This window comes from Charadrius vociferus, unplaced genomic scaffold (genome assembly GCF_000708025.1).
Source record: "Charadrius vociferus isolate BGI_N301 unplaced genomic scaffold, ASM70802v2 scaffold16, whole genome shotgun sequence".
Lineage (NCBI taxonomy): Eukaryota > Metazoa > Chordata > Aves > Charadriiformes > Charadriidae > Charadrius > Charadrius vociferus.
Genome location: NW_009649167.1, coordinates 228,476 through 242,305, shown reverse-complemented (window position 1 = coordinate 242,305; position 13,830 = coordinate 228,476). Strand labels below are relative to the sequence as shown.

Sequence of the window (13,830 nt, the reverse complement as noted above, 5' to 3'; positions counted from 1 at the left end):
TTGGCTTTTTACAGTAGCACTGTAAAGCTAATTCAAATACACTCCATTTGGAGCAGCTCTTTGGCAAATGATTCAGGGACAGCTGAAGGTTGCTTTCCCTCTGGTGTGTCTTTACTGGCACTCCAGTTTGTTGCTGGTGCCAGACGCAGGCTGCACACGTGTGTAGGTCACTGGCTGCAGGAGGACCTGGTGCCCGCTTCACAAATGGGGTGCTGCAGCTGGCGACCTGCTGCGTTATTGTCACCTTAATGCCACCAGCGAAAAAAAAAAAGATGTTGAGCGATGCAGGATTTGCACACCAGAAGGCTTTGAAAATATGGATGCAGGACAAACTTAGATTCTGGATGATGAATTGTGCTTAATAGAGGTAAATGGCAAAACCAAAGATATTCAGAGTTTGCAAACTCACAGACAAGCAGAAATCCCTGGTGGTCTTCGGAAAAACAATTCCCACTAATGTGTCAAGAGACCGCAGCCTTTTCTGGTCTATCCAGAAAGCCCTATGTGTTTGAGCGTCCTGTTCCCCTCCCTCTCAGACTCATCAGCATTTACAAATCTGCCCTGGAGAGAGAGCCCCATCAGGTATGATTTTTCCCTGCTTGCACTCAGACAAAGCAACAACAGGGTTTTGCCCTCTATTCTTGTTGATTATGAGTCAGTGTCTGGGCTGTCTACAGCCCTTGTCTGCCTTTCTCCAGATTTCTAAAAGCTTACCCGGAGGCTAACAAGCCACTAGCACTAAAACCCATATGAAATAATGCACAGGTGTTCTACATAACTTTTTTTTACCTGGCCTACATTTCAAAGCATTTGTCTAACTTCTTATGTCCCGGCTGCCCAGAAAGATACTTGCGTTACATTTTTCAGCAGTCACAAAAATATTTTAAGTAGGTGGAAGTGAAGAACCATTTGGCAAAAAAGGGCTAGAAATAGATGAGTGGGGACATGAACCATTATTCTGGATGTATCAGGAACCTTTGCAAGGTTGAGACCCTCTAATACGTGGACAGCTAAATACTTGTCTTTTCTGTTAATGTTGACTCTACAGAAGAAATATTCATCACGTCCCTCGACAAACGATACAACGGATGAAAGAACAATACGAGCACAATGTTACCTTCCACAGTGTTCTTCACTCTGAAAAACCAAGCAGAGATGAGAGAAGCTCCAGTGGACCAAATGCAGGTTATGGCATGGGTGCCCATTTCAACCGCCCTCCAGCCTTCTCAAACAGAAGACCGCACGTGGCACGTACAAACAACATGCCATTTAACTGAAGAGGTGAATTCCTCAGTGGGTTTTGATTATCAGGGTATAAAAGTCTCTAGTTTTACATTTTTTTCTAAACTGTTTTTTATTCTTGTATTTTTCTACTACATGCCCAGATTACTTTTATTTCTTACAAATCGTTAAATGTTTCTGGATTATGAACTCACAGCCCTACATGCTGGATCTAAGAGCACTGTCCCCAGTACAAACTGTACTCCCTCTCATCCCTCTTCCTCCATGAAAATCCATTCATTCGCCATTATGGCGAAGTTTACTGGCTGTGCCACACGCTTTTTGGTTGTTTTCTTTTCCTGCATTGTGCTCTGTCACCAATAAAGGACAATAAATATGCCTAAATTCTGTCTTTCTTTCTTGCAGGCCATGTGGCCAATTCCTTCTCCATGCAGTCCTCATTTCTTGCTATTTTAATACTTCACACCTGGCTGTATAACCTTTTCTATCTTCCCACTCCATCTTGCCTAGAGCACTACTGCTAGCTTTAAGAGAGGCAAAGGGAATGGTGGAAAAGGTAGTTCTAACAGATTGTAGCAAGATTTGATGCTGTTTGTTACCTACACCTCTGCTGTCTGGATTCGTGCCGGTCTTACTTCAGCTCTGTCACAGCCAAACAGCTTCTCCAGCTTGGAGGTGAAACACTTTCATACACCGAACTGAGCCCTTTATCTTGTCATGACATAGGAGTTCCAACTGATTGTGAGACACATCCATATGCGGAGGCTCCTAAAAGGAAACATTAGCGTTAGGCTTGTGCTTGTTAACTAAGTAGGAACAGGGCTACAGGAGCAGCTCTGAAGCACAAGGCTACCAAATACCCAAACTAACTCAGAAGTACAAAATAATGACTTCAGGAGAAAAAAAATGTTCTTGTAGGGAGAGGAATTGACTCCTTCCACCACTAAGTGCCTAGGAGCCACTGAGTGACTGATGGTTGAGCAAGAAAAGAAGCAATCCTGCAGTAGTTTTAGCCACGTTGTTAAATTATGCTGATAACGTCTTCATCAAGAAGTCTCATCAAACATTTTTAAAACTCAGCATTTGTGATCGCAATTTTTTTAAAGTAGGTGTGGATTATTAGGCAGTGCTTATAGAACAGGACAGTAGTGAGTTATTTTGCAGTAGGAAATGAAGACAGCTTACACTGGACATTAAGAAATACGGGTACAGCTGCTATTCATCCAGGAATTCAGCAGACAGAAGAGGTATAACGAACAAAACATGCTGTTCCTGAGCAAAAGCCAAGCTGTCTTCAACAACACAGTAGATGTACGAGATGAATTGTATTTTCTATTCAAGCTGCACTTAAAGGTGCAATATCATCATTGTAAATAAGTGTGAACTAGGGGCCCTAGGGAGCCTGGCTCTGCGGTATTGCACAAAGGTTTACAGAACTATCAGCAAGCTTGTGCTGGCCCATTACATTTCTCTTGTCCTGCTACAACATCCAGCTTGGTGACAGGAGCCACCCCCAGTTCAGCACTCGAGCCAAGGGAATGGCACAGGACCCCTGAATGGTTGCTGAGTAGCAGCTGGCAGTCTCAGTTCTGAAACATCCTCCCTCCTTTGACCCATATGTGGTGGGAAGCAGCAGGGCAAGGGGCAGCCTGACAACAAATGAACTAAAACCTGGAGTTGGCAGCTGGTCTAGCAGGACTGTTTCTCTCTCCAGTGGAGAAACTCCAATTCTGAGACACTTCACCTGGTGAAATTAATGAGAACAAAGTAATGATGAATTCAAGTGCTAACTCACTCCCAACAGAAAGATCTCAGGATGAAATCAAAGAAAGATCTGGTTATCTTTTATGATGCTGTGGCCTCAAGTGCTTCTTTAAGAAGGAGTAGCTCAGAAACACTGACCAAGGATCTATCATTAATACCTTTGTGTGGCATTTTGTTATGAGTCAAATAATCATAACAGTTCTCAAATTCTTTTCGTGCTATATGGAAAGTTTGAGGGGAAAAGTACAAGAACTATGGCAGAATTACAGAGCACTATTTCAGAATTAGAGTGTTATGTTTAGTAACAATAAACTTAGAGAACTGTTTATTTTGCCCTGTGCTACTTCTGGCAGCCAAACAACTATTCTAATACTACAGAGGGTAACAAAATTGATTGCTTTAGACTGAAACAAAGATCCTGCTGTAATTTAAGAGTACATCAGAATCAAAGCAATGGCTCATCAAACCTTCAGCCACACTGATGCTATTGTACGATACATGTTTCTGTGAGAAATGTATAATTACTCAACTCCAAATTATTTTGCAGATGAAATGTCATTTCATGAGTCTTTGTTTTTGTAATACAGCTTTATTAAATACAATCAGGATTTAATGTACAAAGTGTAAAAATAATTTTAATTTGAAATATGTACAGTACTGTACATGTGCACTTAGCAGCATTTTCGGGGGTTTTGTCTTTGTCGCATTCTGCGGGCTGGTAACAAGTCCTCAGGTTCCTTTGTGTCTTTCTGAAGAGCCTCAGAACTGCCTTTTGATGAGTTATTTGCTTCCCCAGTAGACCTGGAACTATTTTGGGGTGAAAGATCATCAGATAAATTAGTAGCTATTGTACCGCTGTTTTAATTTACGTAATCAATTTTCTTTTCTTCTGATAAATTATTCATGAGTGCTTGTGTATTAATCATTGCAAGTTCTTCATCAGCAACCAGATCATTCTCAGAAAGATGGACAGTTTCTCTCGATTTTCTACACGGGGTGACATGACCAATATTCTGATTTGTATCTTTTGATGACTTGCTACGCTGCAAACCCAAACTTCGTGGAGGCTGAAATGCTTTTTTTAAAGATGGAGATATGATTGAAGAGATTGGTGTCAGTGGTGGAGGGGCAGGTACGCAACTGAGGAAGTCCATCGCTTTTCTCTTTTTGCTGTTTCTGGGATGGTCTTCATTAGTTGTAGCAAATGAAGGTGTTTTTGCTGACCCTTGTGCAACAAGTTTCATATTCGGTGTGCTAGTTGACAAAGGGCTTGGATGCTTTATTTCTATTTTAGAAGAGATCTAGTTAAAAAGAGATAAGTTTTATGTTGAATAGAATGTCCTATCATTAGCTTCCTCAATTACTTCCACAAAACAGGGGGGGGAAAAAATGATACAAAAATGCTATGTCATCATTTATGTCCAAGTTAACTTTAGTTTGATATCTTCTGATGGTGTCTAATATTATTCTTTAAAGTACTGATGCTTGATAAATCACTGTTTACATGTACATTAAGACAGCACATTTACATTCTGTTTCTGAGATATAAGTTAAATGTATGGGAACTCTTCTGTGCCAGATGGTAAGAAATCAAAGCTCTCATAAAAAGAAATTAGTATTCTACTGCATTGGATATATCCTCAACAGGTTGTTAAACGGGGAAAAGTGAGGATAAAAAATTTAAGAAAAAAAGGGATAGAATATAGACAAAAAAACTTGAAGATAACAATACGCACAAGGTAGACGCTACACAGCAGATCATTCAAATACATGCTTAACTTGAGAGTACCCTTAACGTCTCACTTGTTTTAACTTGGTTAACGTATTTAATAAATGCATGTAAACTAAACTTTTAGAATTAAATATTTGCACAATCTCTGAAATGGAAAAGAATGCCTGATAAACTTAAATTTAGCCCCAAGGAACTGATTTCACATCAGGGTGTTTCCACCTCCCTCGCAACTAGTGGCAGGAAAAATTTTTGTTCTGACTGCACTCAGTACTCCACATGAGGAACAACTTGCCACCAGCAGCTTTCATGGGAAACTTGAGTACTATTTAACTCAATTTTTGCGAAGACTGCTATAAATGTAACCATTTACTAGGTAATCTCTCTTCCCTTTTAAATCCTGGAAATAGTGAACAATATCTAAGAAAAAAAAGACCAGGAGGTAAATTCTCTAAACTGCAGAATGCCATGAAATAAAAATTTACAGATCAAGATTTTTCCTTCAGCGACATCCGTGTCAGATAATCTTCACAATGGAACCAAGAAGTAATAAATCACCTATTAGGAAAGGATGATGCATTTTACTCATAAAATTCAGAATATTTAAAGTATGCTGTCAAAACACAGGCCACAAGGGGAGGTTTTCATGTACTGCTTGGAGGAAGAATAGTCTCACAGTTCCTTTTCGGGAACAATCCTAAGCCCACACACAGAGAAAGTTTCTAATCAATTTTCATTGCCCTGAAGAGAACCTATGGAGTGGATTGAGAATAGACACCATTCACCACAGCCATCAGTATAAAACCTATATCCATACTGTCAGTATAAAGCCAGTATTAAACACCAGAAGCTTACCAAACTTCTATCCTCTGCATAAAGGCCTGAGTTGCAGGAAGGAGAGGGGCATTCCAAGCCACATCTTTTAGGTAAACTAGGTGTGAGCGAGTGATTTCTTTGTAGCAAACTCATCAATTTACTTTCTGCATCAGAGCAAAAGGAGTCCACGTTCTATAAAGGAGAACACATTACAATGCAGAATAGTTGTTTTTCATACTCTGTACGTATTACGTGATCACAAAACAAAGTATTTAGGACTTTGTTTTCTCATCATAATCCCACTAGAAGTTTATTTTATATCAAACCAACAACTTGGAAGACCGCTGCACTTTCTGTGGAGGGAAATATCATAGCTTCCTTTTACTGTTAATAAGAAAAAAAATTCTGTTGTATTCAAACTTGTTTTTCAGTAAAAAGTGAAAGTGCATGATCAAGACATGCTATTTAGCACAGCTAGAGAACTGAAATAATAAATAAATAAATGAAATCAGCAATCCAATACTAAGTATGTTCAACTGAGCAAGACAGTAAATTTCAACTTTTAAAAGGCTAGACCCAAACTGTCCATGACGGATGCCCTGTTGACAGGGAAAATATTTTTGCTAGCCAGAGAAGATTCTGTGGCACATCTTGAAGACAGTGTTGGACGAGCTGAATTTAAAAAAAGCAAAAACCATTCAATAGGTGATATGGAGGGTCCTCCAGGAAAAGTACATTGTCACCTTACTCTGTCTCCTGCAAAATGCCCTCAAGTTCAACTTTATGCGTTTTAAAGATTTGTTAGTACTAACGGACTTTTTGGTGAAGAATGTAACACAGCAGTAACTAAAATTAATCATTAAACTATAAATCTACAGATTTACCTCTATCGTACTTCTCAGTTCATTAACCTTCTCTTGAAGATAGCTTTCCTTTGGACTGGCTGAGAATACAGAAAGATCTCCAGCCAACAGGACAGGAATTTCTGATCTGAATTCGCATTGCCACTGAAGGTTGCTTGCAGAAATGAACGAACAGCGGACAACTATATCTTCGATAGCAAAGTGTCTGAGATCTGTCCAGATCTTTACTGCCACCAAATTACAGCTTTCATCAGATAAGTACACTATAGTAGTGAAACCTAAAAGCAAGAAAAAGTTTGAATTAAACCTTAAACCTTTAAATAAGGGTTGATTATTACAATTCGTACCTATAAAGAGAGTCTCATGGGTCTTGAAAGAGAATTAGCAAGTCTAACATGGCAGCCTATAGCCTATCTGCATGGTAATGAATGTTTGATGCTTCATTCGTATTCTACACTGTCTCCCTACTGTTTACGGAGAACAATTCTAAGTCTGTGTTCCAGTGCTTAAAAACAATACTCCTATGGTGCTTTTCTTTTTTATTCAGAAGATTCTCCACCTGTCCCTACCCATAAGCTCCAGTGTCTGTGTTCCACCGGTTCCATGACACTACACAAAAGAGGGAGCTCACATACATGCACGATGCTACTTCTGCAGATGCTGAACACAGATGTGAGAAATGTCTTCCACCACTTATGGAAAAAAATAAAGAAAAGCTGCTCTTGAGCTTGGATCCTTCCTTATGACATTCTTCTTGAGCTAGTAAGCGAATAGTTTTTCTTTTGGAAAATAGAATTATCTGCCAGCATATGATGGTCGTGGGCTATATTGGCAGGTTTTCACAGGCCTGAGATGCAGGTACACCACCAAGATAATTCTGACTTTTGAAATAAAAAATTTAGTGCTTATTCAATAGGAGGACATGATTGTGGTCCACGACATACCTGTTCTGCTAACAGAAACTACAACTCCAACTAAATCAACTTCAGCACATGGTGGCTGAAAAGAAGGATCCAACAAACTGTTGAATTTTAGCGCCTTTCTTGGAAAGAAAATCTGTACCAGCATCTCCTGTGATACCTGAAGAAACACAAAATTTTAAAGTTTTTACAACACATTTATCTACACTGTGATACATTTCAATGATATATCTTTATGCAGTTAAAGGACTTACGGGTAGTTGTAGATACTGAGTTTTCTTTGTTGCTGTTAATTGTACATTAGTTGAATCAGATCTCCCTTTGGACTGTGATGTTAACAGCTGGTAGATTCTGTACCGACTGCCTTCCTTTAACAATGAACAGACATCTAGCAGTGGACGCCAGATACTCAGTATCACTCCTAGCAATATCAGATTAAGATATATTAGCTGTGCAATACTAATTTGAAGGCTTTTAAACAAAATAAATCCACAACACTCCCTCCCACCCAAAAGACCTAAATCAAAAACCAAATACAAGCTGAAACATTAACATACAAGCTAGAATACTGTTGGGAAACTCTTGAAATCTGCCTGCTATGTTGGCCAGTTACCATGTTTAGATAAAATTTATTTATAATTTTCCAAGTACTAACCTTTATGTTTTTCTTGCTTTCTGTAGTCTACCACACATAATTTCCATACAGTAGAGACATCTCTTTTAGAACAACCACTTCCTTCATGTTCTGCTGACTCTAAAGCCTTCTTGAATTCTTCCTGTATCTGAATTTTCTTTTTATCATTCATCAATTGCCTGTAAGCATTCAAAGCTTTTAATTGGTCTTCATTGAGATATCCCTGTAACCAAGAGAAAATGTATTCAGTATCTTTTTTATGAATTAAAAAAAATCCTGTCAAGATTTTTAGATAGCCTTTTTCTTAAGTGTTCATCTGTTACAAGCAATTTATTGTTCAACTGATACACTACTAGGACTTGAAATGAGGTATGTTAACACAACACTCTAGATTGGCACTTAGCTGGCGCTCCATTATCCAAGTATTACATTACACACTGTTCTTATGTGATAATTAGCAAGAAGCCTGTTTAAGAGTGCATAACTAAGGTGACTATTTAATATAACAGGCATGCTTGCCTGCTTCATAAGAAAGAAAAAGTATTAGAAAAAAAATCTGTAAGACAAAGAGTTGTACCTCAGAAGGGTGCTATCTCTGAGCTGACATGGTGATTTACACTAAAATGCATCAGGAGTGTTACCTTCAAGATCCACATGTGCCTTTACATGTAGCACCACAGATAAGTCACAGATCACGTGGCTTTACAACAGTCAAGGACCCTGACTTGCAAAAGGCGAGGCATGTATTTAATTTTTAACAACTGGCAGGGACTAATCACCTGCATCTTTATTAATACAGGCATAAACGCTTAAAAGTTGTGAAGACACTGTAATAAAAGTTGTGATTGCAATGACAATATAATCATTCAAACACTACAGTGAACTGCATGCAAGAATAAGTGTGTGAAACTCAAGACTTACGAGATGCATTTAGTTTTCATATATGCAAGACAATGCAAAGTAATAAAATTATAAGTAACATTAACTTTTAATTGTGCTATATCCTGGATTTTTATATAAAGAGAAAATAGCATTCTGTTTTGCAATCCAAGATATTATTAATCTACTTCAACAAGCCTTCATTAAAATATTTTCAAAATTTTTAATCTTAATTTATTTAGCAACAACCCTGCTGTAGAAAATATCAAGAGGGAGAAAAAATAAATAGTAATTCAATGGTTGATTTTAGCAGGAAGTACTAAATTGTAAATTATTCCACAAGCATTTCAAAATTAGCCCAGTAGGATCTACAGTTACCTCCATATAACCAGGATCAGATGCATTCTGAATCGCTTCATAAAGTTCTGCACCATCTTGCAAATTATGGATTTGCTGTCTTGTGACTATGCGTGATCTTGGTGTTCTTCTGCTAGTTCTCTCTGTTGAAAAAAAGCCATTATGTTGTGTACAACCAATACATTTTAGAAGTGAAAGAGGAAATAATTATGTAAAGCGCGTGGTAGTACTTACGCCTTGCAGAATGAAAATACAAAACACTTATATAGGAACTGATATATATGTATGTCTATATATATCTAGAAGGAAAATATAAGCAGAAAAAAAAATCTCATTCATTTAAATACAACATACATTACAGTATTATACAAACTTTGGGGAAGCCAGTATCAGTGCCTGCACTTAGGAGAGGGTGGGAGACATGACAGGCTGCCACGAAACTTCATTGATACCTGACCATATTTTCTGTATGTCTTGTCACTTCCTCTTCCTCTCATACAGCAGAACAGCAGAAAAGTCTCAGAGATACAAAGATCTGGGACAACAGGTGAGCACAGGCCTGCACATGAAGCCTCCTTAGGACACCAGCTAAAAGCCAAATTCACAGAAACATAGAATAGTTCAAGTTGGAAGGGACCTTAAAGACCACCTACTTCCAATGCCCTTCCCACGGGCAGGGACACCTCCCGCTAGACCAGGTTGCTCAAAGCCCCATCCAGCCTGGCCTTGAACACCTCCAGGGACGGGGCCTCAACAACCTCTCTGGGCAACCTGTTCCAGTGCCTTACAACCCCTCAAAGTGAAAAACTTCTTCCTAATGTTTAATCTAAACGTGCCCTCTTCCAGTTTATAGAGAGGTGCTCCAGCCCTCACATCATCCTTGTGGCTCTCCTCTGGACACGCTCCAGCAGGTCCATGTCTTTCTTATGTTGAGGACTCCAGAGCTGGATGTTGAGGACTCCAGGTGGGGTCTCACGAGAGTGGAGTAGAGGGGCAGAATCACCTCCCTCAACCTGCTGGCCACACTTCTTTTGATGCAGCCCAGGACGCAGTTGGCTTTCTGGGCTCTGAGTGCACATTGCTGGCTCAAGTTGAGTTTCTCATCAACCAACAACCCCAAGTCCTTCTCAGGGCTGCTCTCAATCCATTCTCCACCCAGCCTATATTTGTGCATGGGATTGCACTGACCCACATGCAGGACCTTGAGCTTTGCCTTGTTGAACTTCATGAGGTTCGCACGAGCCCACTTCTCAATCCTGTCAAGGTCCGTCTGGATGGCATCCCTTCCCTCCAATGTGACCGCTCCACACAGCTTGGTGGTGTTGGCAAACTTGCTGAGGGTGCACTCAATCCCAACATCCATGTCACTAACAAAGATATTACCCAATAGTGACCCCTGAGGAATGCCACTCGTCCCTGGTCACCAATTGGACGTCAAGCCATTGACCTCAACTCTTTTGAGTGAGGCCATCCAGCCAATTCCATCTCCAATTTAGAGACAAGGATGTCATGCGGCATACTCCGTTACATTAAACTATTATGTTCTTCTTAGGTAAGTCATTTTGCTGCTAGTATTTTGATGAATTCCTTCACTGTAGTAGACTCAGTATGGATGAGTTTACCAGTCAAACGAAACAACACAATGCGGTAACTGATAAGTGGAAGTTCATATCAGTGAAGTAAAGAATTATAAAACAATCCCTGTTTTCAACTAAGAATTCAGTGGTGGGGTGGGTTTTTTTTGTTTTTGTTTTTTTTTGTTTGCTTGTTGTTTGTTTTTTTTTTTTTCTCAGTATGGCTTTATTTGCCTTTTCCTTGTTATTCATGAGGGACTCCAGGTTATGAGAAAGCAGTCGCAGAATATCTCAGTTTTACAGATCACCACGAGAAGGATTTATGGAAAGGGAGAGGCTGTCTGGATTGTAGATAGTGATGGAATCCTATCTGTTTCTGGACAAAAAAAAAACAAAACAAAACAAAACAAACCCAAAACACCAAACCAAAATGAACCAAAACTCCTCCCAAAAACCAGACTGGAGTATCAAGGCAGCTGGAATCCATAATCAGCGTGGCAAGAATCCTAATATCCTTCATCATGCCAGTTTAGCTGAGTCAAACCTAAGGGGAAGCAAACATACTTCTGGTGCAGCTTCATGAAGCCGTAGCAATCAGCAGCCAGTTGCAGCACTTACAGCAACAGCGGACTTGAAACTACTGCTAGAAATCACTAGCAGAGGTGTGCAGTGTCATCCCATTACAGAATCGGAAAATGGTTGAAGTTGGAAGGGACCTCTGGAGCTCATCTTGGCCAACCCTCCTGCTCAATCAGGATCACCTGCAGCCAGCTGCCCAAGGCCCTGTCCAGTGAGCCTTTGAATATCTTCAAGGATGGAGATTTCACAGCCTCTCTATGCAGCACTGTTGGTCACCCTCACAGTGAAAAAGGATTTCCTGATGTCCAGAGGGAAGCTCCTGTGTTTCAGTTTGTGCCCATTGCCTCTGGTCCAGTCACTGGGCATCACTGAGAAAAGCCTGGCTCCATCATATTTGCACACTCCCTTCAAGTATTTATGTACATTGATCAGATCCCCTGAGCCTCCCCTTCTCCAGGCTGAACAGTCCCAGCTCTCTCAGCATTTTCTCTTATGTCAGATGCTCCAATCCCTTAAGCATCTTCATGGCCCTTTGTTGCACTCTCTCCGGCATGTCCATGCGTCCAGTACTGGGGAGCTCAGAACTGGACACAGTACTCCAGCTGTGGCCTTACCAATGCTAAACAGAGGGGAACGATCACCTCTCCTTAGACCTTCTGGCAACACTGCTCAACTTGTCCAGCAGGACCTCCCTTTTCCGCAAAGCTGCTTTCCATCTGGGCAGCCCCAAGCATGTCCTGGCACATGGGACTGTTCCTCCCAAGGTGCAAGATTTGCATTTCCCTTTGTCAAACATCGTAAGGTTCTTGTCAGCCCATTTCTCCAGCCCGTTGAGGTCCCTCTGGATGGCAGCATAATCCTTTAGTGAATCAGTCCCTCATCCTAATTTTCTATCATCAGCAAACATGCTGAAAGTACGCTCTGCCCCATCATCCAGATCATTAATGAAGATGTTAAAACAGGACTGGACCCAGTGCTGATCACTGCAGTACACCAGTAGTTATTGGCCTCCAAATAGACTTCGTGGCACTGATCATCACCCTCTGGGCCCAACTGTTCCGCCAGTTTTCAATCCACCTGACTGTCTGCTCATCTGGCCCATGCTTCAGCAGCTTCTCTATGAGGACCTTAAGAGAGACAGTGTCAAAAGCCTTACTAAAGTCAAGGTAAACAATAGGTTTACCAGAGGGTCAAGCCAGGACTGAGGGCGGTATCTGCACCCCCTCCAGTCCTGGGACACAGACATACCTGGGGGAGAGGGGGGCCACCACTGCAGGGGAGAGCCCCAACAATATGTTGTGGCCAGCAGGTCGAGGGAGGTCATCCTTCCCCTCTAACTCTGCCTTGGTGAGGCCGCATCTGGAGTATTGTGTCCAGTTCTGGGCTCCCCAGTTCAAGAAAGACAGGGAACTGCTGGAGAGGGTCCAGCAAAGGGCTACAAAGATGATGAGGGGATTAGAACATCTCTCTTATGAGGAAAGGCTGAGGCACTTGGGTCTTTTTAGTCTAGAGAAAAGAAGACTGAGGGGGGACCTTATTAATGCTTATAAATACTTAAAGGGAGGGTGACAGGGGGATGGGAACAGTCTTTTTTCAGTGGTGCCCAGTGATAGGACAAGAGGTAATGGGCACAAACTTGAACACAGGAAGTTCCATCTAAACATGAGGAGGAACTTCTTTACTTTTAGGGTGGCAGAGCACTGGCACAGGCTGCCCAGAGAGTTTTGGGAGTCTCCCACTCTGGAGACATTCAAAACCTGCCTGGATGCCATCCTGTGCAACCTGCTGTAGGTGACCATGCCCTGGCAGGGGGGGGTTGGACTAGATGACCTCCAGAGGTCCCTCCCAATCCTGACCATTCTGTGATTCTGTGTAATACGCAATGCTCTTGTCTCATCTATTCAAGCCAGTAATCTAATCACAGAAGGCTGTGAGGTTAGTCAAACATGACTTCCTCCGGTGAATCCCTGCTGGCTACTACCAATTGCCTTCTTGTCCTTCATGTACCTGGAAATGGTTTCCAGAATTAGTTGTTCCATCACCTTCTCAGGGATCAAGGTAAGGCTGGTACTGGGACCTGTACTATTCAACATTTTTGTCACAGACATGGACAGTGGGGTTGAGTGCACCCTCAGCAACTTTGCTGATGATACCAAGCTGTTTGGCGAGGTAGACACGCTGGAGGGGAGGGATGCCATCCAGAAGGACCTGGACAGGCTGGAGAGGTGGGCCCAAGCCAACCTCGTGCAGTTCAGCAAGGTCAAGTGCAAGGTCCTACATCTGGGTCAGGGCAATCCCAAGCACAAAGACAGGCTCAGCAGGGAATGGCTGGAGAGCAGCCCTGAGGAGAAGGACCTGGGCTTGCTGATTGACCAGAAGCTCAGCATGAGCCAGCAATGTGCACTCAGAGCCCAGAAAGCCAACTGCGTCCTGGGCTGCATCAAAAGAAGTGTGGCCAGCAGGCTGAGGGAGG

General features: G+C 41.5%; 1 protein-coding gene across 1 annotated transcript in view; it reads right to left on the bottom strand.

Moving 5' to 3' along the window:
• Window positions 1–3,677: 3,677 nt before the first annotated feature.
• BRCA2 (breast cancer 2, early onset) overlaps window positions 3,678–13,830 on the bottom strand; it is a 46,296-nt gene continuing 36,143 nt past the window's right edge. Inside the window, 7 exon segments of the mRNA XM_009888418.1 lie at window positions 3,678–4,307; window positions 5,591–5,743; window positions 6,436–6,692; window positions 7,359–7,494; window positions 7,589–7,755; window positions 7,990–8,191; window positions 9,226–9,347. Coding sequence (XP_009886720.1) covers window positions 3,678–4,307; window positions 5,591–5,743; window positions 6,436–6,692; window positions 7,359–7,494; window positions 7,589–7,755; window positions 7,990–8,191; window positions 9,226–9,347 — 1,667 coding nt within the window.